Source organism: Orbicella franksi, chromosome 3 (genome assembly GCF_964199315.1).
Source record: "Orbicella franksi chromosome 3, jaOrbFran1.1, whole genome shotgun sequence".
In the NCBI taxonomy this organism is placed as follows: Eukaryota; Metazoa; Cnidaria; class Anthozoa; order Scleractinia; family Merulinidae; genus Orbicella; species Orbicella franksi.
Window position 1 is genome coordinate 28,252,789 of NC_138147.1, and position 27,249 is coordinate 28,280,037.

The 27,249-nt window shown below is 38.4% G+C and overlaps 1 protein-coding gene and 2 pseudogenes across 1 annotated transcript; all 3 read left to right on the forward strand.

Annotated features, from left to right (window-relative positions):
- Positions 1 to 6,010: 6,010 nt before the first annotated feature.
- On the forward strand, positions 6,011 to 6,956 carry LOC145483171 (adenosine receptor A3-like). The gene has a single exon (XM_081461762.1). The coding sequence runs from the start codon at positions 6,011 to 6,013 to the stop codon at positions 6,947 to 6,949; it is 939 nt and encodes a 312-aa protein (XP_081317888.1). The 3' UTR covers positions 6,950 to 6,956.
- Positions 6,957 to 20,900: 13,944 nt separating this feature from the next.
- On the forward strand, positions 20,901 to 22,182 carry LOC145483172 (melanocyte-stimulating hormone receptor-like; annotated as a pseudogene).
- A 3,742-nt stretch (positions 22,183 to 25,924) lies between these two features.
- On the forward strand, positions 25,925 to 26,941 carry LOC145483175 (beta-4C adrenergic receptor-like; annotated as a pseudogene).
- Positions 26,942 to 27,249: the final 308 nt, after the last annotated feature.

The following is a 27,249-nucleotide window of genomic DNA, read 5'->3' on the forward strand; positions in this document are numbered from 1 at the left end:
CTTTCCTCTTCACTTTGATGCCGGTTATCAGGATATCAAAGTGCTCACAGATATTCTGAAGCATCTGCATTGAAAATTTTGGCAGCCTTGAATCCGCCAGAAGTTCACAAATGTTATAATTGTTATAGTAGATGGAATGACTGAGTGCAACTTCTTAAAGGATTTCACTTCTCAGCTCGCTGAAGGCTTCCTCATCCTCCACGTTCTAGTTTTCTTTCAATATCACTCTCCGTCATTTCGTCATTTTTAAGTGTGCGCTTCGAGGCTATCCTTGAGAAGAAACTTGAAACTTGCTGGCCCGTCAGAAATTCAGAACTTGTAAAAAGGCTGTTCCATTGCTGTTCCTGGCAGTGATCATGGACTTGGCTACAGACGTTGCATCCGCTTTCTGGCCAGTACTCTCTCCAATACGAAATTTACTGGTCAAGTAATCTTTTTGCTTTTCTGTAAACTTGTTCTTCGAACATGAATAGACTTCAGGGCCCATCCCATCGGTAAACACGGCTGACTTTTGAGGTTTAGACGCTTTCTAGCTTGTATCTACGGTATACCACAGAACTGCTCCTGTAGGCTGTCTGCGTAGCCGAGCACAGCTGTCAAGAAGTGTGTCATTCTCTAAAGCACGATCGTGTTTTCCAAGATCCAGACGGTGCTGTAAGGAGGAAAATCTTCGAAACGTTTTCACACATCCTTCCGCCGGACAGCAAAAAAATAGAAACAGTCGAGGTATCACCTACAGGCTCTTCTTCAGTATCTGAACATCTCTGAGACCTGGCACCTGTGCGAGGCTGAGGCCTGGACTCCACTTTAATGAAGTGTGCATTTGGCTTTCTCTTGGCTGTATCTCTATCACATTTCACAAGATCTGGAAACTGCACCACCTGCGGAGTAGTCAGCTCTGAAAGTCGTATGCATTTACCAGGTCCTATTCCATGTGCCCTCCAGACCGTCAGGCTTCCGTCGTTGTATTCAATATTGAAAATCAAACTCACGCCTGCCTATAAAAGACAGATTTCAGTTAAGGCAAGAGTGACCTTAGCTTTCCAATGACATCCTTCATAACTGAAAGCACCGCGCAGCTGTCTTGTGACGTCACGTGACACATTGCCATCAGACATCTTCTCAAGAGCGTCAAATATATCAGCCAGAACCAACACAAGCAACTCACAACGATCGCAGGTGTCTAGATGATCCTGTGGACTGGTCATCTGATAATCCTTGTCCTTTGGATCACTCAGGGCATATGCTCTGCAATGGTCTGGTATGTTGGATTGCTTCGATACCTGCACCTGCAAAGGCAATATCAGTTAATCATAAATAATCACCTTTTATTTGCCCAGGTCAACACATGAAGTAAAATATGCTTCATTAACGAGAAGTGCATTGGTCACGTGATTCTAATCACGTGACCAATGACGTAACAACTTCAAGGTCACATAGAGTGTTTCTTCATAAAACACTGACCAGCACGCTAGTCTAAGTTTCTGTACGTTCCAACAAAGAAAAGATATATTCCCCATTCCCATCCCCTCAGGCAAATAGCTCCCCTATTTGAGAGACTGCAGAAGTCACCTGGCCGTTTCTAAATGCTCTATAACAGCACCCTTTCAATTATGTAAAATGCTTTCCAATTTCTCAGTGCTTGTCCTCGTGATGAGATAAAATGCACTTTTAGACATAGTCAGGTGACTGATGACGTCATCACACCACGTTGAGGATGACACTTTATTTCAATAGGGTGCATAATTGCAGTCGAGACTGCAGCCTCCCTTATGACCCTATAAATGGCCCTATATAGCCCTATATGAAAACTAAGTTTATTACATGGCAAGTGGGAATCTGTTTGTCATGATCTCTATACATGCATATCATAAAGTACTTTCAATTTTACCTTAAAATCGACCTCTAGATAACGCTTTGCAGACTTCAGGCGTTCCTTTTGTTCCCTTGCCCAAGTCATTCCCATAAATTCATCGCCCAATCTGGTTACTACGTCTGCGAGATCGTCGAAGGCTTGACTACCTGCAGAACTTATATAATCGAGACCTTGGAGAGACTTTCGTACAGAGGCGGAAAAAAGAGTCAGGATTCTTAAGAGTGTTCTTCGGCTCAGTGGAGTGGAGCCACATTCCTGTGGGTAAGTCAAATAATGCGTGACTATAGACTCTGGTATTGTCATGCGAATAACATTTGGCCCCGTGATGATCTCTTAAGTTGACAGTTTTACTGATTTCTCCCCGAAAGGAAAGTCCTGGCTTGAGACGTAAAGTCTTTAAAATCACTTCTCTAACATTTTGCATGCAACTTTATAACTAGATGCTGCTATGTTATGAAAAAGCATAAGGAACCATCTGAGAAGCAAAGTCTAAAAAAACACTAACATTTTGGATGCAAACTTTAGAACTAGATGCTGCTATGTTACCAAAAAGCTGTAAGGATGAATTAATGAATTGCTATTTTGCATATTCAACATCAGTATTTGTTTCAATGACAGGAACCCTCTTAGCATTACCCTTTGCCTCTAGAGGGGTCTCACACAAAAGAGATGTAGTGCATCTGATTTAACCTGTAGACACTGTGTATGTAAACCCCATATCAAATTCAAAACTTATAGAGCTGGTTATCAAACTATACCAATGACTTTCAAATAAAATGAATCGTAAAATTTTCCTAGATGATTTAGTGCAAGCGTATAAATCATTATTATTATCATCACATTTTGAAAGCTACATGTACAAGTCAAAGCAGACTTTGTTTCTTGTTAATTTAATTTGTTTCTCAGTTTGTGGACAGAAAACGCTAAAAAAATTGTCTTCATGTTACCATATTGAATCGCAGTAAAATTTTACAGAACATTTTTAAAACAGGATTAAAGAATCATGTAGTGATCGTACAAAAATCACTCTCAGGGGAAAAATATTTCAAAATAAAAATTTGTAGACATGGACTATAAACTAGCTACTGTCCAAAATTTGAGGCTACACAACTTGTGTGCAGCACTCATCAGATAAAATTGCCAAATGCGAATTTACATTATAACACTGATTTGAAATACGCATGCGACCATTGGAAATATGATAGCTACATTAAGCAAACACTTTTACAAAACAAAGGAAAGTTGGAAATTACAAATAAACTCTGTTACTATTGAAATACAAGAGAAGCTTTAAAATTTAAAATTTAACATTTTTCAGGAGGAATTTCTTTGCATGTCTACATGAAGTTATCAGCTCATTCTGTTTGTTCAGAGAAACTAACTCAGGTTTGCAAATAATAAAGTACTTCTCCCAGAGGCGTGGGTACATCGATTTGAAGCGGGGTTACATGGGGCAGCTTCCTAGTGACTTTGACAATAGATCAAAGTTCAGAGTCACTTGAAAGATTTTAAAGCAAGCTATCCCATATAACCCCACTTCAAATCGATGTACCCTATGCCTCTGAGAAGTACCTTTGTAAACCTGAGTTAGCCTCTCTGAACAAACAGAATGACCTGATAACTTCATGTAGACATGCAAACAAATTCTTCCTAAAAAATGCTAAATTTCAACTTTTAAAGCTTCTGTTGTCACACAATAGTAACAGCGTTTATCTACAATTGCCAACTTTCGGTTGTTTTGTGAAAGCATTCACTTATTGTAGCTATCATATTTCCAACGGTTGCATGTGTATTTCAAATCAGTGTAATAATGTAAATTCGCATTTGGCAATTTTATCTGATGAGTGCTGCACACAAGTTGTTTAGTACAAAACTAAATAGTAATAAAATGCCAAGTCAAACCTACAGCTGCTCAGTTGGTCATCTGTTATAATCACGCTCTAGTTTACTATTGAGCAACTCTGAAAACAGATCTGCTAATCACCTTGTTTATATATAAAATATATATAGAGACTGACGAGTGAAATGCCAAAATTTACTTGTCAATATAATTTTTCGATAGCTCTTACAAAAATAAATCTTAAAAGTCTCCATGGCCCCCTAAATAGTCATAAATACATGCATGTATCTTGTAAGCCAGGGTTCTACTTCACAGTTTTTCATCTTTATTCTTCAAGTAAGGATGCCAGGGATTATACATGAGGCACTACCAATTTTACTTCATCCTATGAATAAAATACAATTACTATAAGCATAAAAGGTTTGTTAAATTTATGTGTAAATCCGTATTGGAAAACCTCAAATCAAGCTTGCTGTACTAAGGAAAATATCATAATAAATCAATCGGTAAATTTTACACAGCAGTTTGATTAATAGGTTAATCCACCACCATTAATTCCCATTGCTGTCCTTTTTGAAACTAAGGTTACATTAACTTCCAATGTATAGCTTCTGATTGTTAAAGAAACATTTACAACCAGAGGTAATTCCATACATCTTAAGCAAACTTTACAACTGAACTTTATCCTGGAAACTTCAGCTTAACTTAATCGTACGTACAAGACAACCCAGGAAGACAACAATTAATGGCTTACCTGCTGTTGTTGACTCGTACCTCCGTATGTATCGATGTTTTCACCAGCTGTGTGCCGCCAAAAACTGCTTGAAATCGTGCACAGAGAAGAAGTAAAGGTAAACTGAATTCTGTCCGCCAAAGTAGAGTTTTTCAATAGTGAAAAAGGACCAAGAAATCGATGGAAGCTTCGACATTTCACACCTTTCAAAAAGGACGCCAAAAAATGGAGCGAGAACCGAGACAACCTGGTATCTAATGTGGAAAACCGCTGATCCGTGTTTGTGCCAGGTCGGGCACTCGGAATGCTGATGTAGGTCGTTATGCATTTCGTTACAAGTCGTTTCGTTTCTCATTTAAAGTCAATTTCGTTTCAAAAGTAACCTCGAGGGAAAAATCCAATTAAAGTGATACGTTTTGTGATTTCTTGTTCAAACGTAATGCAATGATATTGTAATGCAATGATAAGATATGATGACAGGGATTCGACTGAGGCAGCTACTGGGCCGTTACAGTTAGAACACACCTTTAGCAGTTTCCTTGCCCTGCCGGCTCCGGCGTTAAACTCATCCCACAGAAGAAATGTCTTTGTCTGAAGGTCTCGCGACTTGCACCGCTGAATACACCAAAACTTCTCCGAAACGAGCTTGATTCCTCTTACTAACCAAACTTTACGCAGCTTTACGTGTCTCTATTAAATCTCCGTAAAGCAGTCTGGTTAACTTTACGGAACTTTACGTATCCCGTAATGTCACGTAAATTTGCGATTTCGTGCTGTTCACCACATAACCACTTCAGACGACTGACAGGTCACACAAAGAGAAATCGCTTTGTAGTGATTACCCCCAAAACGCCGGTCAAAACCGAATGAGGGGAATTCGATGTCACAACAAAGTGTGCAAAATTTTTGACAAAACACATACGCTGCTCCCACAACATGAAACAAAAAAGTACAATTGTTCTGGTCAACGAGCGAATACACGGTCGTGCTCCTGCAATATGCCCATATTCGATAAGAATATTCCAGGTCTACATCACAGTTGAACACGCCATGAATACTCTAGAATTCTATAGCTTTGGCGTCAAGATCACGTATTCAACGATAAAAGTATACACACGCAGATCGCACATACTTTGAATTCATAGTCTAAACTTTGCTTCCAGGAGAATGCTATGCACCCGAACTGTTACCTTCTTTCATAAAATTCTTTTTGTAAAGGGTTCGCCATCATACTTTAGGAGTACGACAGATGTGTGGTATACTTTAACGAAAATCCACGAACGATTACGAAGGGAGCATATTTCACTATATTCGATACGAATATTCCAGGTGTACGTCACGTATTGTGTGCGCCTTAAATACTCCAGGATTCTATTGCGTCACAATCACAAATTCGAGTCTAGAATACTCTGGAATACTTTGGTTTTCACGCAGTGACTTGAAGGCATTGGATTATTCCTCAGTTACTGTGGTGGCAGGTAACCGCGCCATAACTTTACTACATTGAGAAGTTTCGCTATTGATTCTAGATAAACTACAAATACCTATTTTGCAGATCGGTATGGCAGCAGCAAACTTCACTGGAAATGGACAGCAGAAAACGCTCGAAGACTTATTTTGTTCGCCCGATTTAACTGCTGGACTACACGGCCAGTTGATATTTATTTTAGTTTTTAACTCTTTTCTGTCCGTTACTGCATTTCTTGGGAATGCTCTGATCCTAAATGCTCTTTACAAGGAGTCTTCGCTTCATCCGCCCTCCAAACTCTTACTTCGTTCCCTTGCAACAACTGATCTCTGCGTCGGTCTCATTGCAGAGCCTCTGGCTATTACCTATTGGATGTCTGTGGTGAATGAACATTGGAATACTTGCCCTCACCTTACAGCGGCAAGTTTTATAATAGGTTATAATCTGTGTGGAGTGTCGGTCGGAACAATGACTGCAATAAGCGTGGACAGACTTCTCGCCCTGTTGTTGGGGCTGAGATACAGACAAGTTGTAACTTTAAATCGAACCTACGTGATCGTTTTTACCTTATGGCTTTTGCCCGCAGTCTTTTCAGCAATGTACTTGTGGAATCCCCTCACAACCTTATGGTATGGCATCGTCAATATACCACTGTGTCTTATAATCTCTATTTCTTCTTACACAAAGATTTTCCTCTCCCTCCGTTATCATCAAAATCAAATACGAGACCGAGTTCAACAACCGAACCAAACAAATCAACTTAACATAGCGCGATACAAAATGGCAGTGTCCAGTGCAATATGGCTGCAACTGACGCTGGTCGCTTGTTATCTTCCCTATAGCATAGTGGAGGCTTTGCGGGCCAAGAGTGGACTATCTGAATCTCTTTATCTTGCTTGGATTTATACGGCCACGTTAGTTTTCTTAAACTCGTCATTAAACCCGATTCTTTTCTGTTGGAAGCTAAATGAAGTCAGAAAAGCGGTGAAGGACACAATTAGAAAAGTGCTTTGCCTTCGTTTTTCGAGTTAGCTCTTGTAGTCCAATATGATGAAAAGTTAATGATGTTTTAAGACTGGGATTTAAAAGTTCTCGTGAGCATTACCTGAAATTAAAAGCGATGCTTACTCATTTTGATATACCAGTATTAAATGTTTCTCTAGCAATTAGATGGCCATCATTGCTGTAAATAAAAAAAAATTGTTTCATACTGTAAGTTTGCAACTGCGAATAGAGATGAAAAACAGTAAACTGCCATTTTTTACCGCGTGGACTACATCACACAAAATACAGTCAGAGTTAAACAGTTGGTGTTTTTTGATGGTTTTTTGGTTCATAAAACAGGGAGAAAGCACGGAGTTCTTATGAGTGAGTTATTCCGACAGGAAATGTCGTGTACGACGTAAAAGATTATGCAGTTAATTTTTACATAACCGCCTCGAGTTTAGCCCTATTCTGGTGTTTCCATGATTCGTCTTTAGTTCCAAAACCTACGGAATATTCACAAAATAAATTATTATAGATTTATCGAATAAAACAAGGGTGCTGTGGAATACGTAATGAACACTCACGCGGGCATTAATCGAAAATTATGACTTAAGTCTTACTTTAATTGAGGCTTCAATAAATTTCATTTTTTAGACCATGCAAAATGCTTGAAATTTTGTTTTATAGATGGCACATATTTCTGCAGCTGCGAGTGCAAAATGAGTTCACTACTAGAATACAGAAATTAAAATCGACAGGTGGGATGTGTTTTTATGAGAAGCAGTATTTTATAATGAACATAAAATTTCGAAGCTACACTCTATTCAGTGATTGAACTTATGCCTGTTTAGAATTTGAGAATTGAATTGAGGTGAGCGTCATTCTTGTTAAACTTTTCAAACCGTTCCATTAAGAACAATTGTTTGTGTTGCAAACATCTTTCTTTCGAGACAGCTCTTCCGTCTTTGATATGAATTGAAGCGTTTATTTATTGAAAGAAGATCGACTTCCAGACTTAACATGCGTTTTCATCTTAGCGGACTATACCATAGATGAGATAAATGTGTCGTAAAAAAATGTCGATAAAGTTGTTGGAATAGGAGACAAAAATTATTCAGCGGCAAATTTAATCACTTTCAGGAAAAACGGGAAAAGGTTAGGACTTCCTTTGTTAGCAAGGCTCATATTTCTTGGCTAAATATTTATTTATCGTGGGAAATTAATATTAAATATAGCGTGGGGATAAAATAACTTTTAATTAGGTACATTATGGAGAAAACTGAAGTTATCAGTAAGGTTTAAGGTGGCTCCGTATAGCTTTACAATTACATGCGCGCATAGGACGAAAGCTCAAGTAATCTGCGCGCGCTCAAGGGAAAACGTCAGTGTTTTTCGATTTTTATGACGTCATGAGCCGTCTGAACAACCTTGACTTTTTACCAATTCAAAATTTCAGGCAATTTCATTTCCATGATGTGGCAAAGTAAGAAAAATTTCACCGAAGGAAAGTATACATATAAGGAGTTTAGGCCAAAATGAGGGATATGTCTGCCTGTCATTGAATGAAATGTTGCTATAGTGTCGGCCTTAATCCAAAAATCGACAACCAAAAACTAAGCCTTATTTTGACGGTACCCATACTGGTAAATCTCTACAGGGAAAACTTTAAGAGAAATTAACTAAGTTTTCCTTTCTAACATGCGCTCTATAGGGAGGGTGTTCGTAAATACTCTAGGGAGCTACCTTAAAGATGTGCGAGTGATGAAGAGGGACGCTATAAACCAAGGCTGTATATCTCTGTCAACCTATTAGCTGGAGTATGGCCGCCATCCTGCGCATCCCTACCATCGACAGGTCTCAAAAACCGCTGAGCATGCGCACTCAGTTCCCGCCTTCAAATGTTTCAAAATGGCGGACGACGAATAAGATTTCGCCACGTAATTCAGCCTTTCATCAGGCTGCTCATACATTTATTCAAACTTCCATAATCGGTTGAATTTCGCCTTCGACGTTTCTAGTTTGCCTTGGCATTGTGTTTAGTTAGATCGGCGGTTATTTTCTACAGAATATTCACCCTTACCTGGTTCCCCCTTGTGTTAACGTTCGCTACTGGTGGAAGAGAAACTGGACTCTGATTTTCTCGTTTGTTAAGACAGCCCAGTGTTTGTTAAGCTTGAGATTTGGACTACGTTATCGTTGTTTCTTCCGCAAGGAAATATCAAAAATGACTTTTTTTTCGTTTCCATGGTTTTGAGAAAACACTTCCCACAGGCATTATATGGTTGTAAACCGAAAGGAGCAGCTCAGTGGAGCTCTTTAACGATGAATAATGGCTGGATTAATGGCAATCTGACGGCAAGGCCTCGTCCGAGCGGATGCAAAAAGTGGCTCTGTGAGTAGAGACAAGTTGTTTTCTCATTAGGCGTTCCTTTCGTGTTAAATACCATCAAGATTGTAATTCCCATCATTTAATCAATGCTCTATTGTAGTGTATTGCACGCCTCTCTTTGTTCATGTGAAATAAAATAGGATTTGTTTAGAATATCAAGATGGAGTTGTAGTCTTTCTTCTCAGCGTCACGGTTAGCTGTCGAATTTTTCCCGCCATTTCAAGGTGCATCCGCTTTGAAAAATTTAGCTTACCTAACTCAAAACAAGCAACTGGATTTCTTTTAGATCTTGTTGTACTTTTTGTGGAAATCAATAATATGCGCCAAGGGACAACGGGCCCTTCGAGGCGGTAAAGAAAAGGATTACTCGATCAGATCGCTGTTAATGAAATGAATTAGAGAAGGGTATTTTTCTGTTCTTTCGGCCAAATGAAAATTCACGGAAAAGTATTAAACGAGACAACTTGTTGCTTTCCGCAAAGTTCCGCTGGTGATACCTGTTGAGGGAGGCTGACTAAAGTACCCCTAACATCTCATTACAGTGTTCGAGAGCCTGGACCACAGCCATTTAGCTTTCTTTAAACCCGAGCATTTGTAACAAACACTAAAGCTTAAGTTAATTCAAGCAGACGCACAGGAGCGAATAGTTTGCAGCAAACATTATATTTCGCCGAAATAGGTAGGTACATAAGCTTATATTCAAACTTACTTCTCAGAATTAAAAATAATCGTACACCGTAGTAGGATGCAAGGTTGGTAGCATAAGCACTTCACTGGCTTCTAATCAGGGCATTGTAATGGTTTCTTTTGTTTTTCAAGCAGTAAAGAAAAATTATCTTGCACCATACAATACCTGCGTTTACTTTACGGAGCATCCCTAAAAAGGGCTTTCCAGCATCAGTACCAAAAGTTTAACATACAGAAAATGCTTTACTAGTTGACACAACTCAACCTAAAAGACTCAACTTATTGATTTTTAATAAAAACAGAGAGCCAGATTTATAAAGCACTCCTGGGTCAATGTGTGATCCAAGTATTGTTGGAATATAAAACCCAAAAAACAATATTTAGGATTTAAAGTGAAAAAAAAAAATTACTTCATGAATCTGAATGTCAGAAAAAAATGTATCATTCAATGAAAATGTCTGTAAGAAAATAAAAGAATGAAAAAATACCAATCATTATCAAATCTGGTTTCCCCACAGGTATACAGGTATAGCATCAAAATAATTACATTAGACCTTTTAAATCATTCAGCAGAATGGTAACTTAAATGTCGCCAGATTACAACATGAAAGCATACACAATGTAGTTGAGGAGCTTGAACAAGTCAGTGCAAAGTTACCGGAGAAAACAAAGTAACTAAAACCCTATTTTGACTGGCAAGTTGTGCATCACCAGTCTCTGCCCCAACCATTCCATTCAAGTGAAAAAAAAAATTGTGACCAAACATGTAAATTTAATTTCTTATTTGAAATTGAAAACACACAAATAAGTCAGTTTTTGCAAAATCCAAAAGAAGCTGCAGTTTGAGAATGGGATCATTATAAACCTTTCCCCCTAGAGTCAACCATCACTCTGTAGTCAAGGCTCATTACAAATTTTAACTATATTTGAGCATGCATCAGAGCTAATAAACAACAAAAGGGTTGAAGTGCTAACCCATGTTTAATGAAGGTATAAAGATAATATTATACTTGACTGTACTCAACTGTTAATACAGGTAGAAATTAAAGGAGCTCAGTCATGGTATTTTGAGTAATTTTGGCCACATACAAAATTACTTTTAAATGGTAGGAAACCTGAAAATAACAGTTGAATAAGATAGAAAAACACCAAAGAGATAATGATAAACCATAAAGGAACAAGGATGGCTAAGGATGGAGAAGATTAACATGGATTACAAACAACGAATTTGAAAAATTGAGGCTAAATTTTTCAATATGTGCAAACCGTGACTGAGCTCCTTTAAAATGTTGTGAACGTTTGTAGCAGAACCAGAATTTGGCAAACATGTTCAGCAGTTTCACAGAGTACTGACCAAGCACTATACACAAGGGTGGTAAACACCTCTATGATCTGACTGAAATGGAAACTTTCTGTGATCAGCATTCTGCTGGACTGTTTGGTCAGTGGCAAAATACATGTATCTACAGTAGTTCAGAGACAACATGTTTACTTAGCATTTTACCAGGGATATCTGGCATAACATCTTTTTGTGTTTGTGTTCGTGCTAGAAGAACTCTCCAATCCAGAGGGCAAATGGCTCAAATCTCAAAATGAAAGGAGCCAGTCACAGTTCACTGATGTGTACATGGTTCTTGGGTTCAGCTGCAACCCACAGCCACTACTTAACTATGAAAAGACCTTGGTTGACAGACAAGAAGACAGAAGTACAAAAACAACATTTGTTTAATAGGGGAGGCAATAAATGTGAGATCACATGTTGCTAATAATCATCAACTGGAATTAAATTAGTTAGTCTGAGCCAGCAATTTTTTGGTATTTCCACTTTGTGCCCAACTTAGAAAACAGAAAAATTTGTTGTGGATCATAACAAAATTATTGTCCAATCAATGATCGTAGACAGAAGATGAGTCTACTTTGCATTAATACAAGGAGGTAATACCAATAAGAGTTATGATAGAAGTTTCAGTGTTACTGTATACTCCGAGAGCAGAAATGTACAGTGTTTCACCCAAAATTTGCAGAATAGAAAGTTCACGCTCTTCATCAAGGAAGACATTTTTTTGCATGCCAAGCACTATCTGGTCCACAAGTTCCGTAGCAAGTACCACTTGGCATATGTGCACTGCAGTTGTGGATGTACAAAGTCACAACAACATGGAAGTAGTTGATTTGGGAGATGATATCACTAAGAGTCACCGCAATGTTCACGTGACCATGGAGGGTGGCACAGTCCGCCCTTGTCAAGGGGCTATTGACATTCAACATCTCCTTGGTGTTGTATCCGTTGAAAGAGGAAATTATCACTGCCAAAACTTCCTTCAACATCTCCCTCTGCAATTCAAAGAGTTCAACTGGTCAAATACTGAAAAAAGTTTTAAGGAATGACAGTAATCTAAGTTTGTATAAAATGCAGTGTGCTTTAAGAATTTAGCATGACACAAGACATGAAATGGTTTGTGCTGCTAAGGTATGGCACATAATTTTCAGAACCACCTTGAAGTTTTCACAGGGAAAAAGATTGAAATCCTTCACTCTAATTTTAGAAGGTAGCTAATTTTGTAACTGTGTAGGAAAATGAAATTTTCAAAAGAGGAGGCTTTAGAAGCAATAAATTGCCTCAAAACTGTAACAGAATCATTCAACCTGTGGTAAATTGTTGAAATTAACTCAAGAAAAACTTCAAAAAAAAATTGTCAAAATAATTATGGTTAATAATCTCCTGGTTTTTTCCGTTTTCGAATTCCTAAGTAATGAAGACATTGCATGGTCAGGTGCTATGGCCACTGGTATGGAATTTTATTGAAAGGTGGAAACATCACAAACATGTATTGTGAAGTGGACATGATATAATGAACTATTATTTTTGAAAGTTGTACAATGTAAGTTATTAATGACCTTCTTAACTGTATGTATACAGAATTCTGCTTACCAATTTCTTATTCTTGACTTTTACTGTATGAGCTGAGGTGTACGCCAATGACAGCTCAGCATGAAGAAAACAAAAACAGTGGAGATGAAGACGACGACGAACCAGAAGAAAGCTCAAATAGAGAATCAGAGAATCGAGAGGATGACAAGTTCGATGATCGATTACAGGAAAAAGGTTGATGACATCAATGCAAGCAAAATTTGCGGAGCGCTTCTGAATTTACATACCCTGGTCCCAGAGATTTTTCTTGATTTTTCTCCGCACGAGAGAGCTACGAGAGAGCCGCGAAGTGGTGAAAACACGAATCGCGAAGCGGCGAGAAAGAAAAACGAGGTTTTTCTTTCTCGCCACTTCGCGACTCGTGTTCGCCGCTTCGCGAAAAGTAAAATCAAGAAAAACCTCTGGGACCAGGGTAGAATTTACAAGGAAACGAATCCACAAGAGATCCTTCCATTATACACAAATCCCAAACAGAAACCAGTGCAAGGATGTAGCAGAATTTCGCGCCGAATTTGCTGTGCTCCTCCAAGCGCAGGCTAACATCGTCGTTGTCGGTAAACATCAAGTGCAATCCATTGATTTTATGCTCATCCTCGACAACCCAGTCTTTCTTCATAAATAACCATTAATAAAACTGCAAGTATGCTGACAAACTGGCCAAGCAAAAAGCACCAACTTGTGGTGAAAAGAGCACAATCAAACGTAGTTCACACAAACTACCGTTCAATGGCCACTCGATCGCGCTTCCAATCCCCGCAGTAAGTCAGCGGTCAAGGTTCTGCGCACGCGTTCTTAAAAAAAGTCCCCAGCCAATCAGCGGTTTTTGAGACCTGTCCCTACCATCGCCTTCGTGCGAACGCGCCCACGAGCAATACCGCTAGCCCTGATAAACATGAGAAAATCAATTCATGGGTTTCCTTTTCTTTCCTATATGTGTGTGGGGCTCCGCTTAGGGGCCCTTCGGGCCACCGGAGCTCCGCTATAAATTTGCGGGATAAGATATCAGCGAATATTCGTTTAATTATACACTCCATGGAACTGCATGAGGATATTTAAAAGCTGTAGAATCTCACTTTTATGTTAGAGATACACCGTCTTTTCCCCAACGTTGACATACCTCTCTAGAGAGATCAACAATATAATCATTTTGAGGCTTGTTTACTCTAGGGAAGAGACAAGACAACCTAATCAAACAAGCCAAACCAGTTTAGCATACTGTATGCACATTTTAGTATTTGGTGTCTAGTGCTTTGGCACGTACGTAGACACCTAGAACTTCGAAAAATACTTTATATACGGCAAAATACGTCATACAGGTGAGGCTACAGTCAGGTTCACATTTCGTGACTAATAACATGAATGGAAAAGAAAGCGTAACACAGGAATCTGTAACTAAATCGATTTATGGTCGTGAGCAGTCGAGAACGAAAAGACTAATTCTATTCAAGAAAAAAGAGCGACGAACAGTCGGGACAAATTAAATTCGAGAACGAAAAGACAACGACGAATCGACAAATCCCTGTGATTTCGACTATGTGCGTCGTCAAACCCAAGGGTTCGTGGATGGTGAATTTAGACAATTTAGTGAGTGAAGCTTTTCTTTTGTAGCCTTTATGACGAATTTCCTTTAAGCTAGTTTCTCAATATGCCACAATTTTCGAAGTACGGGTCAGTCTGGCCGAGTGAAAGGCTTAACAAGATGTTTTTCATTGTTCGATCGGTAAGGTGGTCGCCAGGGAAATGTCAACGACGCTTTCATGAATACGTTAAATGAATAACTTTAACGTTTTGAGTCTCTTTTGGGGAGAATTGAGCCCTGTTTGGGGACCAGAGCATCTTAGTTTCAGTTACACAATATTGAACTGTTCCAGTTAGCTCGTCTTCGTCACACTGCATGAAATGGCATGTATAAGGAGGTATAATGAACCCGTATACATAATGTGTACGGAGAGGTATAATGATGTATACTGAAGTATATGTATAAGGTCTATATAATGATCAGTATACGTCTGTATCCTTATACGAATGTATACTGTCTTGTGGAGATTTCCTTATACCTAGTGTAAGGGAACATTATACGAGTTGACAAAGTAAATTCAACTTGATTGTTCTTTTGCATCATAAATGAAGGAAATGAAGGAAATGAAGGCTCCGGTTGCTGAAAATAATGAGTGCTTCTTACCGAAGAACTTACTTGTAAAGGAAGCCTTAAGTCAGATAAACAGCTATAAAAGCAGGTATTATTAGGCGTCTTTGCGCTTCTTTCCGGATTTCTTACAGGTATCATTAAGGCATCTTAACGCCTCTTAAGCATTCTGTAAATATATCAATAACGCAGCTTAACGCCGGCTTCTTTATACATTGCGTAAAGATATCCATAACGTATCTGTACGCTCCTTTACGCATTGCCCAAAGTTATCAATAAGCTGCGTGCGTGAAATGAGTAATTTCGTGGGATTTACGTGGACGTGAAATTCCACTCCTCTTTTTTGTTTGTCACTTACTTAAACCTTATTCTCTACGTCATAGAACTAAAGCTGACTTATTTTTTTTTCCTTTGACAGAAATGACAACGAAGCATGTGATGACGAAGATCATGAAAGTGATCAGAGTGTAGATGATGCAGATTTAAATTTTGATGAGGTTTACTAAATTCTACTGCTTTAACTTATTTCGACGTGTACCCGAAACCTCATTGGAAGACATTTTACTTTATGTGTAAAATAGTTGTTTTGTTGCTTATCACAATTACAGTTCTAACTCCATGTAGACTAAGACTTAAAGAAGCATGAAATAGCTTCGACCACACTCAGGAGATTATGAAGATAGTAATCAAGTAGATTTTTATTTGCAAATGTTAAATAAACAGCAGAGAGGAACACAAGTAAATGGTGTTTGTTTACGATCAGTTTCTAAGCTAAGATTTGAAAATGAATACCCATAAAACCTGTCACTAGAAATCCCGAAAACAAATTTCATTGTAGCTAAAAACCAGGGGTCATTGTCCATAAGATATACGAAATCAGTACACATTCCGTCCATGCCACTTTCAGTATACCCCTTGATTCGCCCAGTATACGTACTGTATACTGACATTTGACCTGACATGGAAGGAATCCTGCCGCAACTGTAAAATTCCGTATACACACCTTCCACAGACCTGCCAGTATACCTCCTGTTTCACACAGTATACATGATGTATACTGACATGTATAGTGACATATAAGGAATCATGCCACAAGTGTATAAGATCCTGGTATTTTTCTTGGCCAACCCTGAAATATACTGATCATTATACGGACCTTATACATCCTGCCGCATCCTTATACTTGTCTTATACCAATAGATATACTGACTGTGTACGACCTGAGGAAGGCTCCTTATACAGACGATTTTATGCAGTGTCAATTCATTCCGAAACTATTGACTGACGACATTTGATATAGTTGCAATGATAATGCTAGCTTCGAGCTGTCTCATTTTTCGTTTCTCCAAGTAAGCCTGTGACCTAGCCCACGACATGCCGTTATCTGTACTGGCCAGTCAATTATAATACAAATGATGCATATATTTCCTTGAAAGATATTTAGCAGTTTCTGTTTAATAAAAGTGTTGCGTTCCACATTCCTAGTTTGTAATTAATGTTCGTTGTTTATGTCCTCTCTTACAATTGCACACATCCCCACAATGAGAATCAATTCATCTCAAACGTAACACTAAGGCCTTTGAAAACAAAGCACTCTCTCACCAGTAGCCCTAAAGAAGACGTTGTTGATTACTGCAACAATTTTGGATGCATAGAAACAACCAGCTAGCACTGGACACATGTATGCAAATGCATACCTATTTCTGATAGAAGTTATAAGTAAATATGAGTATATGGCGCCAATTTGCTTGAAAATGATGAGAACATTTCAGAGGTGAGTGTATGGACACAAATTAGGATCGAGCATTAAGTTATCTCTGATTGAAACTGACCAATAAATGAAATTTTCAAAAAAGAAATATAATTAAGGTTGACAAATTACGAGCCAACTGTCGCCATCGCTAGGATAACCTATAAATTTAAATATCATACTTCAGAACACTGCTGCTTAACTCTTCCCAGGAAAACGCATAATTTTATCTTTTCGCTTGGTTTTTCTACATTTTGAGGAGTAGGGCTAAAGCAAATATGACATCACAAGCCTCTTGCACACAGGAAGCGCGATTCATTTGGATTGTCAGTGAATATAAATTGAGATCAAAACAGATGTTTAATTCTGTGTTTTCTCTGCATCATTCATTTGCGTGCAAAGTTTTTAAAGAGGACTTGTTTTACAGCCAAAGTGACAACAAAGGAAGGAAGCCAGTCATTTCATTTTAAATGACAAAGAAACAGTAAAGCTGGAAACATTTTGTCTTCGATAACATAAACAGCAACTTGTACTCAGTGCTTTAAAGTGTTTGAAGAATCAAAAGAACTTGTGCAAAGTTTTCATTTTCTGAGACAACGTAATGATTAATTTTAAGACGATTTTGTCGGAATTTCAACTGTTGCATGTCCAGTCCTTTTACATTAACTTTTGCAAATTAGTTTCAGAAAAAAATGTGATGTCTCCTCTAGTCCTGTCTCTGTGAATCACTTGAATATTATATTAAATGTCACTCAAACTAAAAATCATGTCCTCTATCAAATGAGAGTCTTTCACGCATAGCCATAGGCGTACGGGCACCTTGGGACTTAAGGGGACGGTGACTTTCTTGCCCGAAAATTTACACAATGCGCGAATGTGAGGGTGTTGAAATCATGATGCAAACGGACTCAAATTACATGAAAAACAAAAATTTTCACAATTCCCACATCTAATGAAACTGCTATAATTCCAAAAACAGTTATATTTAAAGCTTACATAATCAATCAGTCATACTCTATCAACAGTCTCGATCTGAGAAAAATCTAAAATTTATTAAAAGAAAAAACATTTTAAAGAAGCAACTGAATAGAAACTTTCTTTACGAGTTTTGGAGATCACGCCAACAGCATTATTTTGTAATGCTTTCGCTGAAGAGTAGTTGCCCGAACCATTAGCGTTTTGCCCGAAAAATTACATAATTTCCGTGGCTGGGGGGGGGGAGTTGCAGCTCCCCTCGCCCCCCCCCCCCCAGCTCGTACGCCTATGCGCATAGCTGGCAACATGTCATCATGGTCATTATTTTCTTTCAGGGGAACAGGGAAACAAGGGACATTTGTGGACTAGTTTCAGGGACACCATTTATTTTCATTACAGATTACCTGCTTTAGATTTTCATCAATAAAGGGAACGTTTCTGTGGAGATTTTGGGCAACATCCTGTGACTGAGGAACAGGAGAGAAAATGCAAAATTATTAAGGCATCAAGGGAAAATGTCAGACCCCCTCCCTGAGAGGCTCTCTTAAATAACAAATTTCACAACCTACATGAACGGAACTGCTAAGAAAAGTACATCTTCTCTTTTCCTTGGCCTAAAGAGCAGCTTCTACCATTCTAAAATATCAAAGTTATTAAAACAGTTGAAAAACTCTTTTGTTTCAAAGATTTAACTGCTCGACTACAGTGATACTTAAACTTTCAGTGATACTAAAATGAATTCTGCTTAAACCAGTAGCTAAAACTAAAAATATTCGAATTGTGAAAGGACCGGCAACAAAAGACTTCCCTGGGGTGGAAAATCAGAAATCCCATTGGAATATTTCGATAGCACTTTTTATAAGAATGTGTAGCTTACACATGTCGTTTTTGTGGTTACTGGAAGAAGCCGTACTGATGTCATCGGGTCCGTTAGTAAATAAGTGAGTTTTCGGATCTCACGAAGCGAGACCGAAAATACCTCGAGATGTGCTCAAGTTCTTTTGATCGATTTTCGCCTTTAAAACTACTTTTACTGTTTAAAATTGGTTCCGTTTAATTTGAGATCTCTACTGGAGTGAAAAAAGAAAGAAAGAAAGAAAGAAAGAAAGAAAGAAAGAAAGAAAGAAAGAAAGAAAAAGCAAATTTACAAGCAGAAACATAGCGTTATGGAGCATTACGAATGACTACGATCTCTCACCGGTGACCCGCACGAAGGACATTGCAGACTCGTTTTCCCACGCTCTTCGACATGACGTGACATTAAATAATCAATATGTTGGTGAGTGGCCGCAATGCTTTCTCAGTTTTCCATCTTTCTTTCTCATATAACCAGGCACAGCTTTCACCGAATGTGCCAGAGTATTTTTCTTGAAGAATCTTGCAGGATTTTGAGCGGTTTCCGAAAGGTTTCGATTGGAAATGCGATTGTTACGTGCCTTGAAAGCATCCATCAAGCAAATAAATACACATTCTCAAATTGATGTTTATTTCACTTTCTCATACTACCCACCCGGAATTAGATGTAAATGTTTGTTTCAATATAAATACTTGTTTCAATTACAAATGGAAATTGAACTATGCACCTAAGTCAGAATTCCACGACAGGATTATGAAACGCTCCTGGCAAAAAGGGCATGTACTAAAACCCGAAACAATGAAACGAAACCACCGAAAAGAGTAAAATAATAAGTAAATAAATGAAAAAGTTAAAAAAAAAAAAACAGCCTTGATCTCTGGCACGTTACTATGGCAGCCGGATCTCATACCCAGATCCATATGTGTGACATCGTTACATCTCAAACCTGAAAGATGCATGAGCGCAAGGTTGTCGACGACGACCACGAAGACATTGAGAAAAAGGTGAGTATTTTTCACATTTTGAATGGCGTTCTAGCTAAAACAAGAAATGTAATTCAAAGAATGGTTTCCTTGTCGTATCGTGGATTCTTAAGCGGTAGCGAATCCACAACGCCGAGCCCAGGATGTACGGAAACACAATCTCAAGACTATCCGTGAGGAGCTGAGCGCCTAATAAGAAATTACTTTGAGAACTGCAGGAGTCACGAAGGCCTGACGTTAATATGATTAAAGCCTGTCAAGTCGCCCTCGTTTTTCTTTAGAGGTATATATTAAAGAAAGTTCTGGTTCGCACGAAGAATGCTGCAAAGTCATTCTCGAAAAGACCATTCGATTCGCCACCGTCTAAGAGTTTACGATACGACCAGAAAACCTTTCTTTGAAATTAGATTTCTTGTTTTAACTAGAATACCATTCAGAATGTGAAAATACCCACCTTTTTCTCGATGTCTTCCTGCTCGACACGTTTGCGCTCATCCACCTTTCAGGTTTGTGATGTCACGATGTCACACATGTGGCTTAAGAGCAGGATCTGGGTACGAGATCCGGCTGCCATAGTAACATGTTAGAGATCAAGGCTTTTTTAAACTTTTTTTTATTTATTTACTTACTATTTTACTCGTTTCGGTCGTTTCGCTTCAGGGGTTTCGTTTCGGTCGTTTCGGTCATTTCGGTGGTTTCGTTTCGGTGGTTTCGTTTCGTTGTTTCGGCCGGTAAATGCCGGCAAAAAGCCATCTGAACTAAGTCGATAAGATCTCTTCATATGGAAATTCTGGATTCTTTATTATTAAAATACTGACAGGTCAGGAATGTTTGCTTCATATAAGCTTATATAAAGATCATTTCAGCGTCGTCAGTTCACCATCGTTTAAGCTTAATAGATTTCTACCATCTCCAAAGGATGTCATTGGTTTTGTGAAAAGCTCTTATGTAGCTCGAGTAATTGACGTCGCCGTCCTATGCGAAAGAGCATTTTGTCTTTGGCGACACGACAGGACTAGCGAAAGTTTCCCGCGTCCACTGCCATTCCCGTCCTGGCCTTCCCATCCTCGCATCGGACATACGTGTCAAACATTTAAATTTCAAAACAAATATTTTGCAATAAAACTAAAACTCCACAACTTTGTTTTTTGGTACCATTGTGGTTATTCATTATCCAGTAGCCACATGTCCTCTCAGAGGACTTTTGTTCTTCTTTGACGGTCCAAAACATAAACCAATCAGCCTTCAGGTTACGACAGTTAACAAGCTGCTTGGCTAGCTAGGTTGTCTTTCCAAACTGTCACTGATCCATATATTGACAAGTTGGAGGAAATAAATAAAAAACGGCGTTTGGATTGATCCTCAGTTACTGTGGTGGCAGGTAACTGCGCCGTAACTTTACTACATTGAGAAGTTTCGCTACTGATTACAGTTAAACTACAAATAGCTATTTTGCATATCGGTATGGCAGCACTAAACTTCACTGGAGATGGACGGCAGAAAACGTTCAAAGACTTGTCTTCTTCGGTTGGTTTAACTGCTGGACTTCACGGCCAGTTGACATTTCTTTCAGTTTTAAACTCTTTCCTGTCCGTTACTGCATTTCTTGGGAATGCTCTGATCCTAATTGCTCTTCACAAGGAGTCTTCACTTCATTTGCCGTCCAAACTCTTGCTTCGTTGCCTTGCAACAACAGATCTCTGTGTTGGTCTATTTGCAGAGCCTCTGGCTGTTACTTATTGGATGTCTTTAGCAAACAAAAATTGGAATATTTGTCGTTACGCATTAGTTACAAGTTTAATATCAGGTTATATTTTGTGTGGAGTGTAGATAGGAACTCTGACTGCAATAAGCGTGGACAGACTTCTCGCCCTGTTGTTGGGACTGAGATACAGACAAGTTGTAACTTTAAATCGAACCTACGTGATCGTTTTCGCCTTGTGGCTTTCGCCAGCAGTCTTTTCAACAACGTACTTTTGGAATCCCCGTATAACCTTTTGGTGTGGCATCATCTCTATACCACTGTGTCTTATAATCTCTATTTTCTCTTACACAAAGATTTTCCTCACCCTCCGTCATCATCAAAATCAAGTCCAAGGCCATGTTGAACAACCGAACCAAACAGATCAACTGAACATAGCGCGATACAAAAAGGCAGTGTCCAGTGCAATATGGCTGCAACTGACGCTGGTCGCTTGTTATCTTCCCTTTAGTATATTGACTGCTTTGCGGGCTAAGAGTGGAGTATATACATCTCTTCATCTTGCTTGGATTTATACGGTCACTTTAGTTTACTTAAACTCTTCATTAAACCCGATTCTTTACTGTTGGAAGCTAGATGAAGTCAGACAAGCGGTGAAGGACACAATCAGACAAGTGCTTTGCCTTTGTTTTTCGAGTTAGCTCTTGTAGACCAATATGGTGAAAAGTTAATGATGTTTTAAGACTGGAATTTTAAAAGTTCTCTTGAGCATTGTCTGAAATTAAAAGTTGTGCTTACTCGTTTTAATATATCAGTATGAAATGTTTCTCTAGCAATTAGATAGCCAAGGAGAAAGTTTTCATCATTGCCGTAGATAAAAAAAATGTTTTAAGCTGTAAGTAACTGTAAGTTTGCAACTGCGAATAGAGATGAAAAACAATAAACTGCCATTTTTTTACCGCGTGGACTATATCACACAAAATACAGTCATAAAGTTAGACAGGTGGTGTTTTTTGATGTTTTTTTTTTCGTTCATAACACAGGCAGAAAGCGCAGCGTTCTTATGAGATGGGTAAGTTATTCTGACACGAAACGTCGTGTACGACGTAAAACAAAAATTATGCACTACAGTTAACTTTTGCAAGACAAATGCTTTGCCTTTGTTTTTCGAGTTAGTTCTTGTAGACCAATATGGTGAAAAGTTAATGATGCTTTAAGACTGGGATTTTAAAATGTTCTTGTGAGCATTGTCTGAAATTAAAAGGGGTGCTTACTCATTTTAATACATCAGTATGAAATGTTCCTCTAGATATTAGATAGCCAAGGAGAAGTTTTCATTATTGCTGTAAATATTGTTTCATTGTAAGTTTGCAACTGAGGATAGAGATTAAAAATAATAAACTGCCATTTTTTACCGCGTGGTCTACACCACACAAAATACAGTCGTAAAGTTTGACAGTTGGTGTTTTTGTTTCGCGGAGTTCTTATGAGATGGATGAGTTATCTGACATGAAATGTCGTCGTGCACGACGTAAAAGAAAAACCATGCAGTTAACTTTTACAACGACCTTCTCGAGTTCAGCCGCACTCTGGTGTTGCCATGATTCGTCTTTAGTTCTAAAACCTAAGGAATATTCACAAAACAGTTTATTATAGATTTATCGAATAAAACAAGGATACTGTGGGATACGTAATGAACACTCAGGCGGGCATTTTTCGAAAATTACGACTTAAGTCTTCATTGAGTCTTAAGATAAATTTCATTTTTTTAAACATGGAAAAGTTTTGAAATTTTGTTTTATGGATGGCGCATATTTCTGCAGCTGCAAGTGCAAAATGAGTTCACTACTAGAATACAGAGATTTTCCACAGGAGGCATGTGCTTTTATGTGAAGCAGCATTTTATAATGAACATAAAATTTGGAAGCTACACTCTACTGAGTGATAGAACATATGTCGGTTTAGAATTTTAAAATTGAATTGAGGTGAGCGGCATTCTTCTTAAACTTTAATTTAAAACCGTGTTATTAAAAACAATGGTTTGTGTTGCAAACGTTTTTCTTTCGAGACAACTCATCCGTCTTTAATATAAATTGAAGCGTTTATTTATTGAACGAAGATCGACTTCCAGACTTAACATACATTCTTGGCGGATTATACCATAGATGAGATAAATGTGTCGTAAAAATAATGTCGATAAAGTTGTTGGAATGGGAAACAAAAAATATTTAGCGTCAAATTTAACCACTTTCAGGACAAACGAAAAAAAGGTTAAGACTTACTTTGTTAGCAAGGCTCATAATTCTTGGCATAAATGTTTATGTGGCGTTGGAAGTTAATTCTAAATATAGCGTGAGGAAAAAATTATGATTTAAGTCTTCACTGAGTCTTAAGATAAGTTTCATTTTTTGGAACAGCCAAAATTTTGGAAATTTTGTTTTATGGATGGCGCAAATTTCTGCAGCTGCAGGTGCCAAATGAGTTCACCACTACAATACAGAAATTAAAATCGACGGGTGGCATGTGTTTTTATGAGAAGCAATATTTTATAATGAACATAAAATGTTAATTTGGCGTGGGAAGTTAATTCGAAATATACCGTGAAGAAAAAATGACTTTTAATTAGCTACATTATGGAGAAAACTGAAGTTATCAGTAAGGTTTAAAAATGTCAAAGTGATGAATAAAAAAAGAGTCGTTTATTTTACACAAACATTTTTTGGATAGTTCTCCAATACGGTTGAGTTTCACCGGTCAAAGCAGCCACTTTTATCCGTGTCATTGGTATGAACGGTGGATGCCGACAATCATCAGTTGTTTAAGGTGGCCGAATACAGTTTTCGCGCGCTCTTTTGCTGATGCAATTCAGCGCGCGCACAAGGATTGCAAAAAACAAACATGCCGTCAACAGAGTGATCATTTTATTTACTCAACACCCGCACTCTCTGCGCTATTTTTCTCTATTATTGAACGCAGTATATTGATGGCTTTAGTCTTTTATTACAAAGATATGTTAGAAAAGGTAACGACGCAAAAAACCCAGCAATTCTCAACTTTTTCTTTGTTACCGAAAGAACCCAGTTAAATGCAGCGCATGCGCAGTTGCTCGAAAAATTGAGACCGATTGCTTTTGCAGAAACATGCCGATTTCTAACGATCCAGTCGTTAGAATTTCAAGAAATTTGGCAAAACAGTAGTTCAGAAACCACGTGAATGATTTATCGCAAAAAATTTGAATTTTGACTTAGGGAATTTTTAATAATACAGAACATGCAGTGAAAACGGTTAACGACGAATTTCGAAAATCGCCTATGTCAAAATTTTATTAGAACAGTGTTGACAGAAGGGATTTAATGTCAATTCGTAGTGGGCAAATGATGAAAAAAATCTAACGACTGAATTTTTTTTTTATAAACAAAAACCATTTTTTAAGCCTTGTTTTTAACCAGCCCCGTTGCCATGGCAACAGCACACACCTTAGCCAAAATGCGATAATAAACCCTTCTGTGGTTAACCTTGACGGGCGCCAAAGCATAAATAGCTTAAAAGTAATGGTGAATTAGGCATAGGCTCTTAAAAACTGTGTTCGGCCACCTTAAATTAGGGACGGTGGACGATCGAAAGATCGAGGTGAGCCATCTTTGACTGAGTAGAATCGACCCATTTGAAATTAAATGCAAAAAAGAATCATGAATTGGATATACACTCGCGAATACATTACAATAACCAGTAGATTTAACATACTCTTGTTCTAAAACATGGTATACACATGCCCTTTGATTACTTTATCTGCCTGTTAGGACTGGCTTAATATATAGATGTAGCCAAGCCTAACAGCAGAGCTCCTGGACCGGGTTGTTCAAAGCCCGATTAAGTTAACCCAGGATAAGCGAGAATTTCCATTTGAATTCTTTAACTTTGCGGTGAGATTTCGGCCTTCTGTTTTGCGGGTCCAAATAATCTCAAGAAAAATCTATACTTCGGTTAACGTTTAGTCCTAGGTTAGCGTTAACTGGGTTCCGATCAACCCGGCCCTGATAACAGCAAGTTAACCTGTCATGAGCCTGCGATCCTATCGAAAACAAGGACTCGGCCAGCGATCGACTTCCAAAAACCACGTGATCTCGATGACCGTTTAAGTAAGCCCGCGATATGATCACGTGATACTGAAAAGCTTTTATGTAGCTAGGGTAATCGACGTCGCCGTCCCATAAGAAAAAGCATTTTCTCTTTGGCGATGGGACTAACAAAAGTTTCCCGCGTCCACTGCCGTTCCCGTCCTGGCCTTCGGACATATGTGTCAAGCATTTAAATTTCAAGACAAATATTTTGCATTAAAACTAAAGCTCCGCAACTTTTTTTTTTGTACCATTGTGGTTTTTCACTATTAAGTAACCATATGTCCTCTCAGAGGACTTTTGTTCTTCTTTGACGTTCCAAAACATAAACCAGTCAGCCTTCAGATTATGACAGTTAATTAGCTGCTTGGCTAGTTAAGTTGTATTTCCAAACTGTCAATGATCCATATATTAACAAGTGGGAGAAAATAAATAAAAAAGACGTTTGGATTGTTCCTCAGTTACCGTGGTGGCAGGTAAGTGCGCCGTAACTTTGCTACATTGAGAAGTTTCGCTACTGATTACAGTTAAACTACAAATAGTTATTTTGCAGATCGGTATGGCAGCACTAAACTTCACTGGAGATGGACGGCAGAAAACTTTCGAAGACTTATTTTGTTCGCCCGATTTATCTGCTGCACTACACGGCCAGTTGACATTTTTTTCAGTTTTAAACTCTTTCCTGTCCGTCACTGCATTTCTTGGGAATGCTCTAATCCTAATTGCTCTTCACAAGGAGTCTTCACTTCATCCGCCGTCCAAACTCTTGCTTCGTTGCCTTGCAACAACAGATCTCTGTGTTGGTCTATTTGCAGAGCCTCTGGCTGTTACCTATTGGATATCTGTGGTGAATGAACATTGGAATACTTGTCCTCACCTTACAGCGGCAAGTTTTACAATAGCTTATATTTTGTGTGGAGTGTCGGTCGGAACTCTCGCTGCAATAAGCGTAGACAGACTTCTTGCCCTGTTGTTGGGACTGAGATACAGACAAGTTGTAACTTTAAATCGAACCTACGTGATCGTTTTTAACTTATGGGTTTTGCCCGCTGTCCTTTCAGCGATGTACTTTTGGAATCCCCTTATGACCATTTGGTATGGCATCATCTATATACCACTGTGTCTTATAATCTCTATTCTCTCTTACACAAAGATTTTCCTCACCCTCCGTCATCATTAAAATCAAGTACAAGACCATGTTCATCAACCGAACCAAACAAATCAACTTAACACAGCGCGATACAAAAAGACAGTGTCCAGTGCAATATGGCTGCAACTGACCCTTGTCGCTTGTTATCTTCCCTATTGTATAGCGGAAGCTTTGTGGGCTAAGAGTGGACTACCTGCATCTCTTTATCCTGCTACCAATTATACAGGCACTTTAGTTTACTTAAACTCTTCATTAAACCCGATTCTTTACTGTTGGAAACTAGATGAAGTCAGACAAGCGGTGAAGGACACAATCAGACAAGTGCTTTGCCTTTGGTTTCCAAGTTAGCTCTTGTACACCAATATGGTGAAAAGTTAATGATGTTTTAAGACTGGGATTTTAAAAGTTCTCGTGAGCATTGTCTGAAATTAAAAGGGGTGCTTACTCATTTTAATATATCAGTATGAAATGTTTCTCCAGCAATTAGATAGCCAAGGAGAACTTTTCATTATTGCTGTAAATATTGTTTCATATCGTAAGTTTGCAACTGAGGATAGAGATGAAAAATAATAAACTGCTATGTTTTACCGCTTCGTCTACACCACACAAAATACAGTTATAAAGTTAAACAGTTGGTGTTTTTTTTTTGTTTTTGTT

Bases quoted from the DNA above. Each gene is read 5' to 3' on its own strand.
- LOC145483171 (XM_081461762.1), top strand. From the start codon at position 6,011: ATGGCAGCAGCAAACTTCACTGGAAATGGACAGCAGAAAACGCTCGAA.